The sequence below is a fragment of the Alexandromys fortis genome, unplaced genomic scaffold (assembly GCF_014885135.2).
Source record: "Alexandromys fortis isolate MF-2015 unplaced genomic scaffold, M_Fortis_MF-2015_v1.1 scaffold_37, whole genome shotgun sequence".
Lineage (NCBI taxonomy): Eukaryota > Metazoa > Chordata > Mammalia > Rodentia > Cricetidae > Alexandromys > Alexandromys fortis.
Genome location: NW_026067914.1, coordinates 1,475,994 through 1,497,235, shown reverse-complemented (window position 1 = coordinate 1,497,235; position 21,242 = coordinate 1,475,994). Strand labels below are relative to the sequence as shown.

The window sequence follows — 21,242 nt, the reverse complement described above, 5'->3', positions numbered from 1 at the left end:
AGAGTAAGGAAAGAGACATCTTCATGGGAGGAGTGGCATTTGGGGGTTAGGAAGAAACCTGGCACCAGGAAAACCCCTGAGGAATCCACAAGGATGACTCCAGCTAAGACTCTAGCAGTAGTGGAGAGGTGCCTGAACTGGCCCATCTACTCTAATCAGACTGGAGACTGCCCTAATTGTCATCAGAGATGCTCTGTCCAGTAACTGATGGAAGCAGATGCAGAGATCCACAGATGAGCACTGTGCTGAGCTCTGGAAGTCTTGCTGAAGAAAGAGAAGAGGAAATATAAGAGCCAGGGAGCTCATGATGGGGGAACCCACAGAGACAGCTGACCTATCCTCATGGGAACTCATGGACTCTGAATCAACAGGGAGTCTCCATGAAACTGACCTAGGCCCTCTGCATGTGTTCGACAGTTCTGTATCTTGGTCTCTTTGTAAGGCTCCCAGCAATGAGAACAGATTGCTGGATTACATTGCCCAGCCTTGATGCAAGGAGAGAAGCTTGGCCCTGCCTCAACTTGATGCACCATGCTTTGTTCAAGTCCATGAGAGACATGCCCCTTTCTGAACGGAAGAGGAGTAGAGAAAAGAGGGTACATGGAAAGGGGGAAAAGACACTGAGAGGCTAGGAGGGATGGGAAACTGTGGTCCATATGTAAAAAAAAAAAAAAAAAAAAAAAAAAAATTTTTTTAATCTATTCAGGCAGTGGCATTGGTACTCATCTCCCCTAACAGGAATCATCATTCCTGGAGAAGAAAGGTAGATAGATACAAGAGTAGTCTAGAGTCTTTATGTTATAGCATGGGATGATATAGAATAGGCCAAAAACCTGCTGCTTCTACCTAATCTGAAGTGTTAAATTTCATAATTAAACTTTAACCTGGGTTAGTGATGGAGCTCAGGGTCCTACCATCACTTCCACTTATTTAGAGAATTTAACAATAGATGGAAGTCGCATTTTTGTTATAAGAGCGAATCTGTCCTAAAGATTTCACCTCTATCAAATGAATATGAAAATCCTAAGCAGAAGATTAGTAAATTCCATCCAGAAACTTACAATACAAAATCCATACATAGCATAATGTACAGTGCAGAACATCAGAAATGTGGCTGTATGAAATGGAAAACAGAGGGAAACATGAGCCAGGCAAAAGCCAGAAACAGCACCAGTTTCTGGTTATCTATACCTGTGTGAGGTCATACACACATATATACATGCATATATATGGTATCAAATGGTATATACAGTATCAAATACTCTGTTGGTACCATTATGCACTAAGTTTGCATGACTTATCCAAAAAGCATCACACGAATATTAAGTGCTTGTGCTTCTTTAGGTAGACCGAGTAATCCCAGGCCTTGCCAAACAATGTTAGTGTATAACTCCTGACAACATGAGGAGCTGGAATCTGCAAAGTTCTGTTCCCTCTCTGGAATTCACAACGAGCCTTCCTTTGCCTGCAAATACTACAGCAATAAATGTTCTAAGATACAGTGGTAGCAAATACCGTTCCTTTAGCACTTCCATTCTGCCCAATCTTCTGTCTATACGGCCTACCCCATCTCTGCTCTGCTCAGCTGGAGTTTTACCCTGAAGCCAGCCATATATTATGTCTTTTCAAAGAGCTCCTAATGAACACCACATCAGACTGTCTTTCCCCTCTTCATCTATCAATATATAAAGAAGTCTCTAGTAAATTAAAATACTCTGCTCTTCCTGGTGGCTCAAATCACCAGCCATGAGTACCACTTGACTGACTCCATAGTAACTCATTTTTAAAGTATATTATAGTTTTTTTTTTTTTTACTTTTTAATGTATATTATGTTTTATGACTTTCTGGAAAGGGATAGAGATAATACAATTATTTAACATACAGCTGATTTTACTATTCAAAGTCCTATAAAATGGCATGACTCACTCTCCTTTTAAAGAGCAAAGGCTGAGAGCGACTACAAGACCAGTCCCAAGCTACACTGATGAAACCTGCCAAAGCTAGTGAGTAAAGTAGCTCTTACAAACCCACAGTGCCTTCTACAGCTACCTCAACAATGTCTCCCAGTTTTTCTAGTCCTTCTGTATACTTTTTCATTAATTTGGAAATCAGAGTAGGTTTGATTTTTGGTTTGTTTTGAGTCAGGACGTCACTCTGTAACCCTGGCTGGCTTGGAACTTGCTTTTGTAGACCAAGCTGGCTGTGAACTCTGAAGTCTGCCTGCCTTTTCCTCCTGACTGTGCCACCACATCAGCCTGAGTAGGTGTTTTGTTCCTTTCTTTTTTTTTTTTTTAACTATTCTTTTAAGCCACAGAAAATTTCTGTGCACGTAGAAGACACTAAAATCCCAGTCTTCATCGCCATCTACCCCAATTTTCCTACCTGTCCCGTGAGACTTCTAAAGGGGAGAGAAGCATGGAACACACGCTAACAAAGGACAGGAAGTGATGAGGGGGAGTTAAAACAAGTTCTTCCCTGAAATAAAGTAAGTAATTTTAATTTTTACTTTATCCCATCTCATTATTTCAGTAATAGAAAGTAAAAGGGATCCTATGACTAGAGAACTGTGATTAGAGATAAGAAGAGAAGACAGAGGGCGAAGAGGAGAAAGAGAAAGAGGAAGGCAGGAGGGCAGGGAGATAGGTATGACAGAGAGGCCTTAGCTCTTGGATGTCCAAGGTTCCAAGCATCTTTCCAGCCTTTCAGCTCCCTGGAGGACTCTGGTCTCTAGAGCAGGGATGACAGGGTGACAGCCCTAGCTAGCAAATACTGTAGACTTTGTGGGCTTTGTAGACTTGTAGACTGTAGTTTCTGTCACAACTACTCAGTTCTACCGTTGTGCCATAAAATCAGCCATAAACAGACACGACATGAGCAAATATGACCATGGCTCTGTCAGAATAAAACATTTTGGTTTCAAAAACAAGCAATGGTTTGCTCACCAATCTCTGCCTGGCTCGGCTACTGATGAAAGTTTGTCATGTTAGCCAAATATTCTTTTTACTTTAAATTCTACACTCTGCCTGAATAAACTAGAGGCAGTTATTACAACTCAACACGGTGTCATTTATGGGAATTCAGAGAGGTATTTTCAACTGTCACTATGAGTTTAAGGAATTAGTGCCATGAGCCACACAGAGCCAAGGATGTCCATAGCCTGTAAGGAAAACAGCAATCCTGTACTACAGAGGGTTGTCCTGCCCAAAAATGTCACTGACCCTACTGCTGAGAAGGAAGATGGTTTATCCTATCATCCAAGAAAGTTGTCCATATACAAAGAGCAAGATAAACTAAGAAATTGAAGAGAGCACTAACCACAACTCCTCCTACTGCGTTAGACGGATATGCACGCATGCTTATACACAGAGACATGTACATGTGCAAACACACCTCCCACAGATCTGTATGGAATACAAATTGCAAAACAAAAAGAAAAGCATGTCTTCTCCTCACCCAGCACTTTTATTTTGAAAATACAATCAATACTTCCAGATGAAGGTGGATCTCTGTGAGTTCGAGACCAGCCTGGTCTAAAGAGCGAGTTCCAGGACAGGCTCCAAAACCACAGAGAAACCCTGTCTCGAAAAACCAAAAAAAAAAAAAAAACTTCCAGATGAGTCTTTTCTTGCCTAAGTACACAAATATTTAAAGAGCAAATGAGCTGGCTCCCAGTGGTTAAAGTGAAGCAAGCAATGAAAAGTAATTCACTCCTGGCAGACCGCTGGGCTCCCTCCCACTCTGCTTCATTTCCCTGCCCTACAGGTAAATGGTGGCACCACTTAGTTCCTCCACTTGGGAAGCATTAGAAAGTTGGCACCTAATAAGTTAATCGATGGTCTCTCCCAACCCCATGGCCTATCTTCTAATTCAACTTCAGTCTGGAACAAACTGCAAAGACACAGCCCTGTTGCAGCTGTTGGATAGGAAACATTAAAAGATAAAAACTTGGTTTAAAGTCACTGTGGTTAATAAATGACTGAAGTCTGATTCAGCCAGTTTAAAGGCAGCCTTAAGAGCATGGAACTAATTTAGCACAAGGAAGGAAGCAGAGAGAACAGCTCAGGGATTACACAGGGCAGGGTGAGATAATGCCCCACAACAAAGCAAAGAACAGCTGGTGACCAAGCCAACTCAGTCAGCTAGCATGCTCACTCACCAGATGGAAATGTCACAGTGGTCAGTTCCTTTGCTCCCAATTACATTTCTAATTTACTACTGCTCAAATCTAATGAGCTATTTAGTTAATGGCATATTTTATAAATATTTATAGGTCATTTTCTCTGGGTGAGGTAGCATTCTAGATACTGAGAATGCTGCATTCTACAAGATATGAAGGTCTCTACTATTCCTCTAGAACATTCTAAATACTATATGGGAAGAAGGGGACATGGAGAAAAAGACAAGGTCTAAATGTATATATGATTTAAAACCAAGAGTCTTCTCACAATGAGACAATGGAAGAACAGGAGATTCCTCTTAGGAATGCATCTGAACTGAGGCCGGAAATGTCAAGAGAGGACAACAATCTGAAAATCTGGAGAAACTCTATTCCAGACAAAGGCAAGAACCCAAGAAGGACTAAGACCTCCATGTTAAGGGGACAGAAAAGTCAAACCAGTATGGTTATATTATAAAGAAAGGGAAAGCAATATTAGAGAAGTAGGTTAAGCCATGATCACAGAGAAACCTAACAGGCTATGGCTGGAAGGGTTGATTTAATGTAGGTGTGATGGAGATTTCATAGGTTTTATCAACACTGACATAATTTACACTTCTAAAAGATTTCAAGATCAAGGGAGAGGAATAAATTATTAGGATATAAAAACTTATCCAGATATCAGGAAAACAATGCAGGTTTATTAAGAAATTCAGTGACAAAGTAACTACCAAATGGACCAGGATAACTGAAGAGAAAACTGAAAGTGAGTCAGAGAGCATATGTGGTGTAGGAAACTCAACATGGGCTGGGCGTGAGGAGTGAAGGAAAGAAAGGAATCTAGAATGAAGTCCGTGGTCAAAGCTTGCTGGCTAACTTAACTGGGATCTCAAGTAAGCAAGATGGGGGCCAGGGCAAAGGAAAGAAGGATAAATACAAGGTCTATAAGAAGATGCCAACAGCTCTACAAATAAACTAGATGACCACTCTCTTGAGAAACTTCTTCAAAGACACCTATGAAATCACTGTGCATTGGAAGCAGTCCATGTACTGGGGTGAGGGAGGTAATCTACAGGCTCTTTCTCATATGCTGTTCTCCCACAAATCAAAGCCTCTTCCATACAGCCTTAACCCACCACTCTCTCTAGAACTCACCAAGTCAGTCTCATCTCGTCAGTCTCAAGGGGTGGTGGCCTTTCTATCAACATTACATTATGGACTAGTGAGAGGCTCACTAGTCTATAACGGCGCCAGAAAGGCATGGCTACAGGGACAGAGAACTGTCAGGCAACAGTGACTTACAGGCCAGTGGGACAGAACAGCTCTACAAGGGGGAGTAAGCCAGCAGAGCTGACTCCTAACAGGCAACTGGGGAAAATGCAAGTGCCTTTCACCTACAAGAAAGCAGCAGATGTTTGGGTAAAAACTCAGATGTTCTCTGCTTTGTTAAGTCTGATACATTTTACATATCCAAGTAGGTACAAAGACACTTCAACAGCTGGGGAGGATAACACGGACACAGATATTTGACACTGTCAACATTCAAACACTAAATGAAGGAAACTACACAAGTTTAAGGAACGAAAATAACCAAGCATCATGGCACATGCCTGCAATCCCAGGACTCAGGTGACAGCATAAGGATCAAGAGTTCAAGGCCAGCCTCACTACAGAGAGAATCCGAGGCACCATGAGCTTAGGAACACTTTTTCTTTATTCGTGAGACTATAACTACATCATTTCTCCCTTCCTTATCTGCCCTCCAAACCCTCATATACCGCTCCTTGCTCTCTTCATAGGCCTTCTTGTTCATGCTCTTTTTTCATTGTTAAATGTATACATGTATGTGTGTGTGTGTTTCTAAATATAACCTGCTCAGTCTGTATGACAGTTGTATGTATGTATGAATGACTGTTTCAGTGGATTAACAGGAACAGAATCTGAATAGTCAAAAAGGATACTACATCAGGAAAATGAGTTTGTAGCAAAAGTGATCCAAGAATTGCTAGAACGTGTGGCATCAAATATGCCTTGTTCTAAAGCATGTCAGTAAGTTAGAGAAGGCATAAGAGGGAGGAACAGATGACACAAAGACACTGGGAGATATTTAGGGAAATGTTCCTGCAAAGGCAAGAAGGGATGAATCCCGGTGCATAAGTGAGAACGTGGATCCCTCATGAGAATTTGTATTCCTTACAGCAGAGTAAAGACAAATACTCTACAGATACATTGAAGGACATCAGAGTAGGAAAATAAGCACACCACACTGACTACATCCACTTTTTTTTTCTAGAGATGTGAAGCAAAGTCACTGACTTTAAATACACTGAGGTTGGAATCAGAGCTTATGCATCACATGGTGAAAACACTCAAAGTCACTTCGGTCATTATACCTTCCTAAATGATGTTCATAGTGAATTCTAATTACTCTTGGCCTTCACACACATATACACCTGTGCCACAAGAACAAAGAAAAACCAGTCACTTAGCTATGCAAGTATCACCATCTAGTGGTTGACACTATATACTAATTTTAAAATGTTGGGAGCTTAAGAAGGCAAATCCTAGTTAGAAATAAGTCTACAAGTATCTGGAGAAACAAACTCCTGGAAAGCTTTGCAATACATGATAGAAACCAGTAACGTAAAATCCTAATACAGAGATTCTACCACACATTTACTTAGGGGTGACATAACATGCTACATTCTCTTTACATGGACTTGCTCTATAATCTTTCAATAATCTTTAAGACATGTATCATCATTTATATAGGAGGAAACCAGAAACTGGCAGAGAAGCTAATGACCTGCCCAAAACTTATTCAGAAAGAGATGATTATTAGGGTAGGATCTGAATGGATGTAAAATGACTTCAAATCCATACTCTTAACTACTATATTAAGTAGCCTGTCTTAAAAGCAAAAAACTACCTTGGGGATGAACAGAAAGTAACTCAGTCTTCTATCATGAAGAATCATTAGTACTATAGGGAAAAAATTCAAATTGCAAAATAAATCTAAGAGTAGTCTTGCCAGCTGGAATCAGGGACATCTCTGGGGTAAGATAGAAACCTAGTTCAATGGAAACTCCCAGGAATCCATGAGGGTGACCCTAGCTAAGACCCCTAGCAACGGGGGACACAGAGCCTGAACCAGTCATCTCCTGTAACCAGGCAAGACTGCCAGTGAAATGACTGGGACCGCGACACAGCCATATAACCCCTGACCTCCAATTTGCCCTGTCTACAAGATATACTGGAACAAAGGTGGTACAGAAATTATGGGAGAGGCCAGCCAATGACTGGTCCAATTTGAGACCCACTCTTGAAAACGCTTGGAGGGCTAGGAACTGGAGGCTGGACAGCTCAGAGACCTAGGATAGAACCAAACATGACTGGCAAAAAAGAAAACAAAAGTTAATGAAATGATTCCTGATCATATTCTGTTATACTCCTGATTATGCATGATCTAATTGTCATCAGAGAGGCTTCGCCCAACACCTGATGGGAACAGATGCAGAGATCCACAGTCAAACATTCGGGGGGCCTTGAGAAATCTTGTGGGAAAGAGGGATGAAGGATTATAGGAGCCAGAGATGCCAAGAACACCACGGGAAAACACACAAAGTCAACTGAACTGGGCTCATGGGGACTCACAGAGACTGAACCATCAACCAGAAAACCTGCATGGGACTGACCTGGGCCCTCTGCACATGTCTTCCAGTTGTGTGGTTTCATCTTCCTGTGGGACTCCTGGCAGCAGGAGCAGAAGTTGTCTCTGCCTCAGCTGCCTGCTCTTAGCACCCTTTCCTCCTGCTGGGTTACCTGTCCAGCATTAATGAGGTGCCTAGTCTCACGGCAACTTGATAAACTGTGGCTGGTTGATATACATGGAAGACCTGCACTTTTCTGAAAAAAAGGGAGAAGGAGTAGATGGGGAGAGGGAATGAGGTTGCAGGGAGGAACTGGGAGGAGAGGAAGGAGGTAGGGGAAACTAACCCGAGTGGGAAAAATTAAATAAATTTAAAAATGAAATTAATTTAAAAATAAAGCAGAAAAGAGTAGTCTTGTTATGATCAAACAAGCCATAAAAGACAGATACTAAAGAATGAAACCTTCACTAGAGAAGAGATAATAGTAACCTATTTGAATAAGGCCATATTAATATATTCAGATAACTCTATATGCTCAATAAAACTCAGTGAGAAAATATAAAGATTTAAAAAAACAAAAGAAAATCACAAGGACATATAAACAAGTAACTTAGTATTTAAAGTAACTTCAAAACAGTAGAAATACAAAAAGGGAAAAAAATGTTGGAGGGGGGGGTACTCAGAGTGCTACCACAGAACAGACTGCCTACCAAGAAGCAGGGAAGAGGGAGCCCAGGGTGCTACAGCAGAACAGACTGCCTACTAGAAAGGAGCTGTGAACAGACATGGGCAGAAGGGGCAGGAAAACACCAGAAAGGGGAGAAAAGAGCTCCTCACATGGTCACAGAAGAACTATGGTGAAGAAAGGCTGGGGGAGACAGCTCAGTCAGTAAATGCTTGTCGAACAGGCAGCAGGACCTTAATTCAGTCTGGCTCTACACTCACACAGACAAACATGCATACACAGTCACATATATGAATGTACATGTATGCACACACATGAAATTGTGTCGACAAAGAAACGCAAGGCAAGCCGGGCGGTGGTGGCGCACGCCTTTAATCCCAGCACTCGGGAGGCAGAGGCAGGCGGATCTCTGTGAGTTTGAGACCAGCCTGATCTACAAGAGCTAGTTCCAGGACAGGCTCCAAAACCACAGAGAAACCCTGTCTCGAAAAAACAAAAAAACAAAAAACAAAACAAAAAAAAGAAACGCAAGGCAAGTGTGGCGTGAGGCAGTGAAAACTGTAAAGCTGCTTTGATAGGAAGATGCTGGGCAGTGAGGTTGTTTTTAGTTTCAATTTCAATGCTGCTCCTTACATTGCTTTTAAACAACTTCAGCATGCTTTAGGCATTTTAAACTATTACTTCTATCTTTGCTTGGCTTTGAATAGCCAAATTACTTAATTCCACTAGATTTCCTTAATGCTCCTTATTTTCCAAATATCCTATATAATTCTAAATTATACTATATTATGCTAACAGGGGAAAAAAACCCTTCATATTTCTAAAGTGTTCTCCACTCAAAACCAGGCATGCAGCCTAGCTGATTTTAGTGATGTGACTCAATGCTCCAATGTGGGCAGAAAACATGAATTATTTTGTTTACCTTTAAAGCTGAAACCTCAGAAAATCCTACAGGAATGTCCTGACAGTAATCAATGGCTTTTCCCTCTGCACATTACTGTGGTATTGAGAAAAGGCAACACAATGAAATGAATGAACTTTACCAGGAGTTTACTAAAATTTCTAAAGATGTTTTAATAGATGTTCTAGAAGCAATTTCATAAATGTGAAAAACTTGAAAATGGTTTTCTTCTAAGACCCAATGGTCAATCTGCAAAGTTTAGCAAGAGAAAACTCTTTATCCCTAAAGCACCACAAACAACAATCACGACCTAGTATTCTGCTGTTAAGATCTTAACTGCAGTCAGCCAGGCATGATGGCTAACGCCTGTATTTCCAGCAATCTGCAAACTACAAGAGGAGAACTGACCTGAGTGTGAGATCATCCTGCCTCGTACACAACCTTATCTCAAAAACAAAAGCCGGGTGTGATGGCACACACTTTTAATCCAGCACTCGGGAAGCAGAGGCAGGAGGATCTCTATGAGTTTGAGGCCAGATCAGTCTACATAGCATGTTACAGGCCAGCTAAAGCTATATTTATAAAGTGAGGGCGTCTCAAAATAAACAAATAGATGATAGACAGACAGAAATACAAATAAAAACTTGATTTATGTTGATTGCTATTTATTTCTACCTTTTTGTCCCTAGCAATTTGATATGCTAACATAGTTGATGCGCGACTTATGCTTTCTGTTAAAATATAGGAAAAGATTCCCCAAGAATCAAAAATAAAAGCAGACCTAGAAACTAGTATATTACTGCCTCAGTTGACTCATTTATTATAAAAATAACTGGCAAAAATACCTCAAAATCATTTTTTTTTTACCAGTTCAAAGAAAAAAGAAGGAAGAAAATCAAAGCTTTCCTTTAGTTTGCCTGCTGCCGACAAGGCCCGGGTTCTCAGCAGAAAGGGAGTAGAATGTCTAAGGTATGGAGATGACACAGGCAGCAGTGTCTTCTCAACACTACTCATGGCAGTTATGACAGCATGCTTAAGACGCGCACAGGCTCAGGTCAGACGGAATCCCAACACATACATGTACATGAATGTGTGTGGCTGTGCATGCATATTTGTCTGTAAGAGTATGAAGCCAAACTGAATTAAGCATTTACTGACTGGACCGTCTCCCCCGTCTCTTATCGCCTATCTCTACCTCCTAGCTAAGGAGCTACTGGATATTGGCAACTAGTATCTGCTGGGGAAAAAAGTCGTTTTTTTTTAAGGGTGTGGCCCCTGGTAAATTGATCAAACTTTTCACACCACACGGATGATAGTCAGCAGCACACAGGCCGAACTTTATCACATCTTGAGGTGATATGAGCAGCGTTCTATCTCACAGATACCACTCTTAGGGTAAGGGTACAGTTCGGGAGTGTAACACAAGCTTAGCATGCAAAAGGCCCTAGCCAAAAAATACATACAGTAAAAACTAGATATTACTCCTTCTGGTCACTTATACATCTTATAAGAATCACAGTAAGTGAAAACATATCAAAAGTTGTCAGAATAATAACACTAAGTTTTCTAAGGTATTTTCTTCACCAAGGAAAAATGACCAAGATTTGATCCATAAAAAAAAAGAAAAGAAAAAGGAAAACAACTCTTTATCTTTATATGTATGTAGTGGGGTGTTCATGCGACTCGTGTGCAGGTGTATACTCATGTGTGTATGTGCACATGATGGAGGCCACAGGCTCAAGCACTGATACTGTTCCTCCATCACAATTCTGGGACAGGGTCTCGCACTAAGACTTCACTGATGTGGCCAGCAAGCTCCAATGACCTTCCTTTCTATCTCTACCTCCGGCCAGGACATATGACTGTTGAGTGACAGTTTCCTCCAAGTTTCAAACCTTTCGTGCTGCAGGGAAGGACTGTAAGCAGGAAGGTAAACCACTCGAAATAGCCTCAGGAAGTCCCTGAAACTGACCAGATCCCCTAGGCCCCTTCCTGGCAGAGAAAGTAATTAAAGCTGAGAGTCCCTCTCAGACAAGTCAGTCTGCCAAGACTCTGAGACCAGACCAGCGGCCTGGAAGCAGACACTAGCAGAGCTACCTGGAAGAGGCTTAAACCAACCGAGGCCCCTAGAAAAAACATTCTCCAAACTTTTGAGCTGCCTGTGGACTGTGCAGTGTGCTCCAGCTTCCTAGCTTTGTGAGCTGTCACCCATGCGGGGGTGGGCTTTGATGATGCAGCTTTCTTTGAGTCATTTTGCCTTTAGTCCTGTAAGTAACCCCTCACCCATATTTCTGTAACTCCTATGAAACTCATGGTTCACCAAGCTAGATTTTGGTGGTATCTGTCCTTTGGTTTGTCTCGGGTTCCCGATCTGAGGTGAGGTAAGCAGGCTCACGCGTGTGGCATGCATGTGTGCACACATGTGTGTGTTTTATCTCTCACAAAACAGCTGCTTATGTAGGTGCTGGGGAATCAAACCCCAGTCTTCAAGTTTGTATGGCGAGCAAGTTACCACCTGAGATACCACCTCAGCTTCAAAATAAAAAGATTTTAATTAAACGTATCTCTGAATAGTTCTCAAAGCAAACAGATATAGGCACAATGTCATTCTGACAGCTGCTCCAACAGAAGGCCATGTTACTTATCTCCCTACAAGATGAGGTAGCCAGCACAAAGTTTACCAAAAATGACTACTCTCCATCAAATCTTTACATCCAACTAACAATTTACAAAAAGTATGTGAGCCAGAGGAATAAATTAAATACAGACACAAGGGAAGAAGCATGGCACCCACCACACCTTTAATGCATCACTTGGGTGGTAGAGGCAGGCAGATCTCTGTGAGTGTGAGACCAGCCTGAGCTACAAAGCGAATTCCAGGACAGGCTTCAAAGCTACAGAGAAAGCCTGTCTCAAAAAGGTAAAAAAAAAAAAGAAAAGAAAAGTTGGCAACTACTCTCTAAAACTCTTAGATGTTTAGAAAGGGATCCTTGGGACTAGAGACAGCTCAGTAGTTAAAAACACTGGCTACTCTCCCAGAGGACCAGAGCTCTTTTCTCAGGCCCCACATGGAGGCTCACACCCATCTGCAGCTCCAGTTCTAAGGAATCCAGTGCTCTCCTCCAGACTCTGAGGCACAAGGTACACATGTATGCAAACAGACAAAACACCCGTACATATTAAATAGGATAATGACTTTTTTAATTATTAGGAACACTGAGGCTCGAGAGAAGGTCAGAGGTTAAGAGGTGCTCTTAGAGAAGGCCCAGGTGTGGGTCTCAGGACCCACATGCTGGCCCACAAACATCTGTAATGCCAGTTCCAAAAGATCCAACATGCTCTTCCAACCTCCGAGGAACCTAGGCACAAATGTGGTACAGATACAAACATGTAGGCAAAAAAAAACTCATATACACAAAAATAAATAAATAAATTAGAAAAAATTTTAAAAATTAATGGAGGAACTGGAGAGCGAGCTCAGTGGTTAAGAGCACTGGACACTCTTGAGGAAGACCCAGGTTCAGTCCCCAGAACCCACACTGCAGCTCACAACTGCCTCTTACTCCAGTTCCTGTTTCTTCTAGCTTTCATGAATACTGGGCATGCACCTGGTATACAAATACATACACAGGCAAAACTCATACACATAAAATAAAAATAAATCTTTAAAAAAGGGGAAGGGGGGGCTGGAGAGATGGCTCAGAGGTTAAAAGCATTGCCTGCTCTTCCAAAGGTCCTGAGTTCAATTCCCAGCAACCACATGGTGGCTCACGACCATCTGTAATGAGGTCTGGTGCCCTCTTCTGGCCTGCAAGCATACACACAGACAGAATATTGTATACATAATAAATAAATAAATAAATATTAAAAAAAAAAAAAAGGGGAAGGGGGGCTGGAGAGATGGCTCAGTGGTTAAGAGCATTGCCTGCTCTTCCAAAGGTCCTGAGTTCAATTCCCAGCAACCACATGGTGGCTCACAACCATCTGTAATGGGGTCTGGTGCCCTCTTCTGGCCTACGAGCATACACACAGACAGAATACTGTATACATAATAAATAAATAAATAAATATTAAAAAAAAAAAAAAGTTGTAATGGTTCGGTGAATGGTGGCACCTGCCTATGACCCCAGCACTCAGGAGGGAGAAACAAGATCACAAGCCCCAACCAGCCTAAGCTATAAGACCTAGTCATCCTGACTCAAACACTGCTAAAAATATTCTCCCTACTTGAGGCTTCTTCCATTACTTATAAACTTTATATTTACACTTTACAGGGCTGGAGGTGCAGCCCAGTTTATAAACTGCTTGACTACTGTTGCAAGCACCAGAGAAAACTAGATTGAATGGAGCAAACGTGTAATCACAGTACTTGGGAAGTAGAGACAGGAAGAGGGTCAGAAGTTCAAGGCCAACCTGGGTTATAGGAGCCTAATCTCAGAAATAAGGACAATCTTCCTTTTGATTAGACTTTAGGTTTTCAAGGCCCTGTCTCTTATGTAGCATTATTAATAAAGGTGCACCTTTATCTTTTTCTGATCTTGTTTTCCAACATACTCCATTAAACATCTGTCTTTTCTCCCCTGACTTGTGAAGGGATTTTCATTCCCACTGAAATTGCTAAGCAAAGGAAAGAGGATAAAAAGTAAGAAATCAATAGGGGGAAGGGAGAAAGAAGAGATACATAAGGGAAAATATATATATATATAATTATAAATAAAATATGCTATTATCAGGGGCTGGAGAGATGGCCCAGCAGTTAAGAGCACTGTCTGCTCCTCTAGAGGACCCGGGTTCAATTCTCAGGACCCATGAGGCCACTCACAACCATCTGTAACTCCAGTTCCAGGGATCTGACAACTTCAGAACAATGCACATATAATAAATTTAAATAAATTATTGTTTTAAAAAAGATACTATTATCAGGTTCCTGAGTGCCCACCATGTTTACAAAAGTATACAAGAAGTCAATGGCAAGCAGTATGGCTGCATATCTCTATGATATCTCTTAATGTGACTATCACTCATTTTCCTTGAAAATGGGAATTTTGCAAGTGAGCCTGAAACATCTCTTTTTAAAAATGAAATCAGATATATAAAACGTGAATCTATAAGATACAGCTGTGCTGACTAGTTTATATCAACTTGACACAAGCCACAATCATGTTGCAAGAGGATGAATCTCAATTGAGAAAATGCCCCCACCAGATTGGCCTGTGGGCAAGCCTGTGCTACATTTTCTATTTTTGTTTGTTTGTTTGTTTTTCGAGACAGGGTTTCTGTGTGGGACTCACGCTGGAACTCACACTGTAGACCAGGCTGGCCTCAAACTCATAGAAATCCACCTGCCTCTGCCTCCTGAGTGCTGGGATTAAATGCATGCATCACCACCACCCAGAACCTGTGGTACATTTTCTTGATTGATGTTTGATATGAGAAGGCCCAGATCACTATGGGTAGTGCCCCGCCCCGAGACTGGTGGTTCTGGATCATATAAGAAAGCAGGGTGGACAAGCCAAGAGGAGAAAGACAGCAAGCTGCTCTCCTCCATGGAGTCTGCTTCAGCTCCTGCCGCCAGGTTCCTGCCTGGCGTCCCTGCCTGGAGTTCCTGCCCTGACTTTCCTCAATGATAGATTGTTACCTAGAAGAGAAGGAAGAAATAAACCCCTTTCTTCTCAAGTTGCTTTTGGTCAGGGTGTTTCATCACAGCAATAGAAACCCTATCTGAGACAATAGTTCTTTGTTCCATTAGAGACCATGTACCAGAAAAAGGAAACTAGCCTCCATCAGTCATCATCATCATCATCCAAACGCATACCTTTTCTTTTCAGCCAGATTAGCGCCTTCGTCCTTCAGCTGCTTGCTCTTCAGTTTGCAGCCTTCCTGGAGGGTTTCCTTCCTCCGTTTGCTGGCATGAACCCAGCTCCCATCCTCGTTCTCAGCCGCATCCTTCTCATCGGCAGCTTCAGCTTCAAACTGCTGCGATGTGGCCTTGGATACCTTCTCACCAATCTTCCTCTTCCACCCAAAGGAAGCCATTCTGGAAAATTTCAGAAACCGCTTTAAAATGCTGCAAAGGTACTCTAATGACCAGGTGGAGACAGACTGACACAAGGAGACCACAGCCTTGCTAGCACCTCCTCAGGGATCAAGGGAATAACCAAGAACTCTAAGACTTCATAGATAGCACCTGGGCACTATTGTTTACCTCATTGCCTAATGGATGTGTGTGCTCTAGCAGACTAACCCTGGATCCCAACAGGCCTCTGCCAATTTATACAGAACCCACGACAGATTAAAGCAGGATAGTAACACATCAGATGTGGCAATGGCAAGCAGAACCTGAAGAAAAACATAACTGTTTGGATGAAAGAATAAACCACAACGCTGGCTGAACAACTGACAATATAAGTCACTCCTGTTTTTCAGTTGTTTTAATAGTATGATTGAATTTCCAAAAAAAAAAAAAACCTTTCCTTTAAGAACTACAAGCAAAGTGTTTATTATAAAATTGAATGAGAGTCTGAATACAGCTGTCCTAGAACTAAAAATTCTAGCTCAGAGTGGATTTGTGATCCTCCCATCTCAGCCTCCCATGTGCTAACTACAAACGTGTGCCGCTACACCTGGCTATAGAATAGTTTTTAAAGATATAAACAGGTAATGACTCAACAAAACTTTTGGGTAAGTAAATATATATATATATAATGGCTTTGTAAATCTATCATGATATTCAAAAGCTAAGGAAAAGAAAGGGCGGCTGATAGAATAAAGATGAATACTGAAAGTCTTCAACAGTACTCACTGACAGGATTAACTAATACATCCAGTAATTCCCTAGCTACACAGGTGGACTTTAAGATACAGAAGAATCCGAGCCAGTAGTGGTGTCCCAGGCCTTTAATCCCAGCACTTGGGGGGGTGGGGCATTATCAGGTGGATCTCTGTGAGTTCAAGGGCAGCCTGGTCTACAGAGTGAGTTCCAGGACTGTAGCACAAATTCTAGTTGGTCTTAATTAATCAAAATAAAGAGTCGGATATTGGGCTAAAGCTGAAGATCAGAGAAGCAGAGCAGTAAGCCACTAGAGAGACCTTTTATGTCTACCAGTGCTGAGACTTGAAGGGGCAATCCTCAGACTAACCAGACTGCACTGTGTCTCTCAAACCTCAGACTCCACTGAGCTATCACCTCCTCCTTCTATACCTCTCTTTGCCCAGCCGTATCACTCCTGTCTCCACCTCCCTAGTGCTGGGATTAAAGGCATGGGATTCCAAGGGCTGGGATCACCTTTGTGTGAGTTCTATTTCTCTTCTTAGACAGATTCAATCTTGCGTGGCTCAGGGTAGCCTTGAGTCTTGGGATTAGCTCTGCACTCTAATCTTCAAGCAAGCTTTATTTATTAAAACACAAACAAAATATCACTATACAGGCCATCAGGGCTGTTACATAGAAAAATCCTGTCTTGAAAAACCAAGATAAATAAATAACTGCATATCTTATACGCCATGTAGCTTATATGCTGTGTATATTCAGGAGTGTCTAAGATTCTATCCATTCTTAGAGGAATCTGTAACCTTAAGGAGACAAGCAAAAAGCAATAAATCAGAGGTCTTTTGAAATTATCAAACAATCGGTATTTAGAGAGGGAGGAAGGAAGGCAGGCAGGCAACGGTAAGTTCCTAGCAGTATAAAGGGATTCGTTACTGATGCACGTGACTGAAGTGGAATATAAGTAAAGACAGGAGGAGGAAAAAGTGAGGGTGGATAAAAGCCATTCCCACACAAAATCCCAAGTTACTATCAGCCTTGAGAAAATTGTGGGTCACAGGCCTGTTACTACACTAGAGAAAACGCATCCGGTCACCGCAAGCACCAAGCACATGGGCGGCTGCAGGCAAACCACGTGCTTTCCACAGAGCAGTGAATTTTGGGAAATCCTGAGTGCATTGTGGAGTATAACCTGCACTAGGAAATTAGGACAATGGGAACTTCCTCCTTGGCTTCATCATGTCATGGGGAAATGTATTTCCTCTGTCTGAAAAAATCACTTTATATATCCCAGGAGGAGACCAGGAAATGGCTAAAAATAGAAGAATGGTTACTATGGATCACAAATCCAGAGGCACAGGGTGAAGACAGCCTGGGGAAATGGATGCTTGGGGTGCCTTCAAAAGATACTAAAACAGAAGTAGGCGAGGAGCTGGTGGTGGTGGTTGCTCTCTTGCTTTTATGACTATCCCCAAAAGTAATGACAAAGATGGTCACGTTATCTGGTTTCAACTTCCCAAATGGACCTTACTTTACCAATTACCAATCACTGGTCAAATCTGTTGGGAGAAGCTGAAGATTGGATGAGGAGAAAAAGAATGAAGGGCCCTCGTGTGTGTGTGTGTGTGTGTGTGTGTGTGTGTGTGTGTGTGTCGCAATAGAGGCTACCGAGTCACGCAATCTATATGAGGGGCATTGTAATAACATGCCAGTTACATCTCAACTAGACTGTTTTCATTTTCAACTACTAGTTCCTTGTACCTCTAAGATCGTGTTTTTAATTAGCTTATCACTAAAAAAAAAAAAACCCTAACAAGAGGGGCTTTGGTAGATCTGGACTTGGACGGAAAAGGCGCCAAGATCCTAAACACTTTTTTTCACCAGGATTAAGAAGCCAAGTGAGTTAAAAAAAAAAAAAAAAAAAAAAACAACTGTACAGGTTTCGCGTTAATGCACGATTCAAGTCTGGTGTTAAAGTCAACATGTTCTACAGAATCAATGAGTGGGATCAAAATTCTAAACAATGGCACCTGCGTTCTAAATTTATGTACAACGATCCCCACAGAGATCGCTAGACTTGACACTTGACCCAGCCACAAGCTGGCGGGTGCTTGCGACAGAGTAAACGTTGTCTTGCACCGACTGCGTGAGAGGATGCGGCGCCCAGGATGGAAAAACACCGGCTGGGACGTAGAGCATCCCACCGAGCAGAAGAGACGTATTCGGAGAAGAGACGAATTAAAAGACACGGTTTATCTCAAAACGCTACCAAAGGAGAATTCATTCCCCTTCCTAGGCCGACAATAACCACGAGCCCGCAGCCGCAGCTCCTCAGGCCACCGGCCACCGCGCCCCGCGCCCGGGACAGCAGCAAACCTGCGGGCTCCGTGGACCTCACCGGGCCGCGCTCGCCCCCCTCTCCCGCACGCAGCACCCTCTCGCCTCGCTTCCCTCCCCTCTGTCTTCTACCGCCTACTCGCAGTTACCTGAAAGCCACTCCGTGGTCCCGTGTTTACATTCCACGTGCCCTTTGGCACCGGAAGCAGAAATGATCCCGCCGGCCCCCTAACAGACCTTGCCTGCCTGTGCGTTTTAATTCTCAATTAAATACGCATGAAGTCGTCCGGGGACGTTCGAACAACCCAGAAAAGCGGATAGAAGAAGAGGACTTTCTTATCCGCCAGCACCTTCAACAAGCCCCCTGATCCCAGAAGTCACTGCGGCGCCCAAGGTACTATGGGATTTGTAGTAGGGCCACCAGACCAGCGCGCCCTCTAGCAGCAGCCGCGAGTGGCTGACTTGGGGCAGGAGGCTCGGGCAGTAATCATTTGTAATACACACAGTCATCAGGTGAGGGGCTTAGACTAGCCTAGCCAGGCCTAGCAGGTGAGGGCCAGTGAGACGCAGAAAAAAGAGGAAAAAACTGAGCTGGAAACAAGTTCAAGGGACCTGCGCTGACTAATTTTTGTCAACTTGACACAAACCTAAACATGGCTGGCAAGAGGGAATCTTAATTAGGAAAATGCCTTCATAAGACTGGCCTCTAGGTAAATCTGTGGGGGTATTGTCTTAATGATTGGTGTGGGAGGACCCCATCCCTACCCCCACCCCTCCCATGATAAATGGTTTCATCCTCCAGGCAGGTGGTTCCTGGTCGGTATTAGGAAGCAAACTGAGCAAGTCAGGAGGAGCAAACCAATAAGCAGCCTTCCACCAGGGCATCAAATTCCTTCCTACCTCCCAGTTCCTGCCCTTCTTGAGTTCCTGCCCCTGCCTTCCTGCTACGACGTGGAACTATAAACTGAAGTAACCCTTTCCTCCCCAAGTAGACTCTGATCGTGGTGTTTTAGCCCAGCAATTGAAAACTCAGACGCAAGCTGATCAGGGAGAGCCAAGGCTAAACTGCAGACTTCCAAGTGAGAATCTACAACACAGCGTGCAAGTAGCACTGGGCCATTTCTTACAAGAATATTACAGGCAAATGTTAACACTGGTGTATGCTGAGGAGACCCATTTTTGGAAACTACGCTTCTTCAACCTCAGCACTTAGCATTTCTTACCGGTTAGTTATTTTTTGGGAGAAACATTTTAGGGTGCTGAGACGCCATTAAGTAACACTCCCCATGCCCCAGTCACGAACAGGACCAACAAACTGTTTCTCTCAGAAATATCAAACATACCCTGGAAGAAAAATCCTACCCCCATCACTGGCACCAAAAGCACTGACTCAAGGCTGTAAAGGCTTGCTGCTCCTGCAGAGGGCTCAGTTCTCAACACTCCAAGGTCTGTGCAGCACACCATAACTCCAGCTAAGGGATCTGTCCCCCCACCTCCGGCCTCCATGCTAATATGCAGGCAAAACACTCCATAATGAGATCTGGTGCCCTCTTCTGGCCTACAGGCAGAATACTGTATCCATAATTAATAAAATCTTTTATATGTAGATAGATATATATCAGGCGATGGTGGCACACACCTTTAATCCCAGCACTCTGGGAGACAGAGACAGGCGGATCTCTGTGAGTTCGAGGCCAGCCCGGTCTACAAAATGAGTATCAGGAAAGCCAAGGCTGATACAGAGAAACCCTGTCTCAAAAAAAAAAAAAAACTCTTCACAAATTCAAGCCAGTGTTTCTTAGCCTATATGAATTAAGACCCTTCCATCATCCATCACCAACATTCTTAGATGTTGCCATTTCTCACAAACGATGCTGCATTGGTTGAAGGCAAGGATGCGAAGCTGCAATGGCAGTGATGCAGTCCTCCATCACACCCCTACAGTGTAACTCTGGGGTACAGTGTTCTTCTGAGATGAGGCCTGTGGTACCTGGCAAGACTCCAACTTTCAGGCTCACTTTAATAAACCAATTATCCCGGCTTCCTCAAGGACCTTGCTGAATGATGGCCTTTATTTTTCTACCGGACCAAGTACTTTGCTGCTACTGAGAGTAGGCTGGACAAGACAGCCCAGCGGTTGAGAACACTGGCTCCTGCTTTGCCGGAGACCCAAGTTCAGTTCCCAACACCACCACGTGACGGCTCACCCTAGGGGATCCCAACACTGTGTTCTGGCCTCTGCAGGTGCCTGCGCACAATCACCTACACACCACTAAGAATAAAATCAGTTCTTCAAGGCTATTATAAGTTGAAGTTCTACTTCCTTGCGGAACACAACTTGTTTTGGAGCCACTGATGAACTTATTATTCACACTTGGGTATTTGACCTTTTCTTGAAATGAGCAAAGCAAGGGGTTCGTGAGATGACTCAGCGGGTGAGGATGCTTGCTGCTGAACAGGATGATGAGTTCCATCCCTAGAGTGCAAAGAGAGTTGTCTGGCCTCCATATCTGTGCTACGGCATGCAAACACACACACTCTCTCTCTCTCTCTCTCTCCATTTTTCTTAGAAAAGGAACTCTTGTTTCATGAAAAACAGCTAACACTGTCTGTACCAATGATAAAATTATAGCGATCTTGACAGTTTCCCAATACGTCTAGACGTGGAGATAATGGTCTCAGATGCAATTTTTATTTATAATTTGACTACGTTCATTAACTCTTTCAATGGTTGTAAAGTAAGCCA

At 42.9% G+C, this 21,242-nt stretch overlaps 1 protein-coding gene across 1 annotated transcript in view; it reads right to left on the bottom strand.

Annotated features, from left to right (window-relative positions):
* Positions 1–18,858, bottom strand: part of Ttc33 (tetratricopeptide repeat domain 33) — a 45,294-nt gene extending 26,436 nt beyond the window's left edge. Inside the window, exons 1-2 of the mRNA XM_050138961.1 lie at positions 18,646–18,858; positions 15,209–15,430 (exon numbers count right to left, since the gene is read on the bottom strand). Of these exons, the coding sequence (XP_049994918.1) occupies positions 15,209–15,429 (221 nt within the window). The 5' untranslated portion in view covers position 15,430; positions 18,646–18,858. The remainder of the gene's footprint in view (positions 1–15,208; positions 15,431–18,645) is intronic.
* Positions 18,859–21,242: the final 2,384 nt, after the last annotated feature.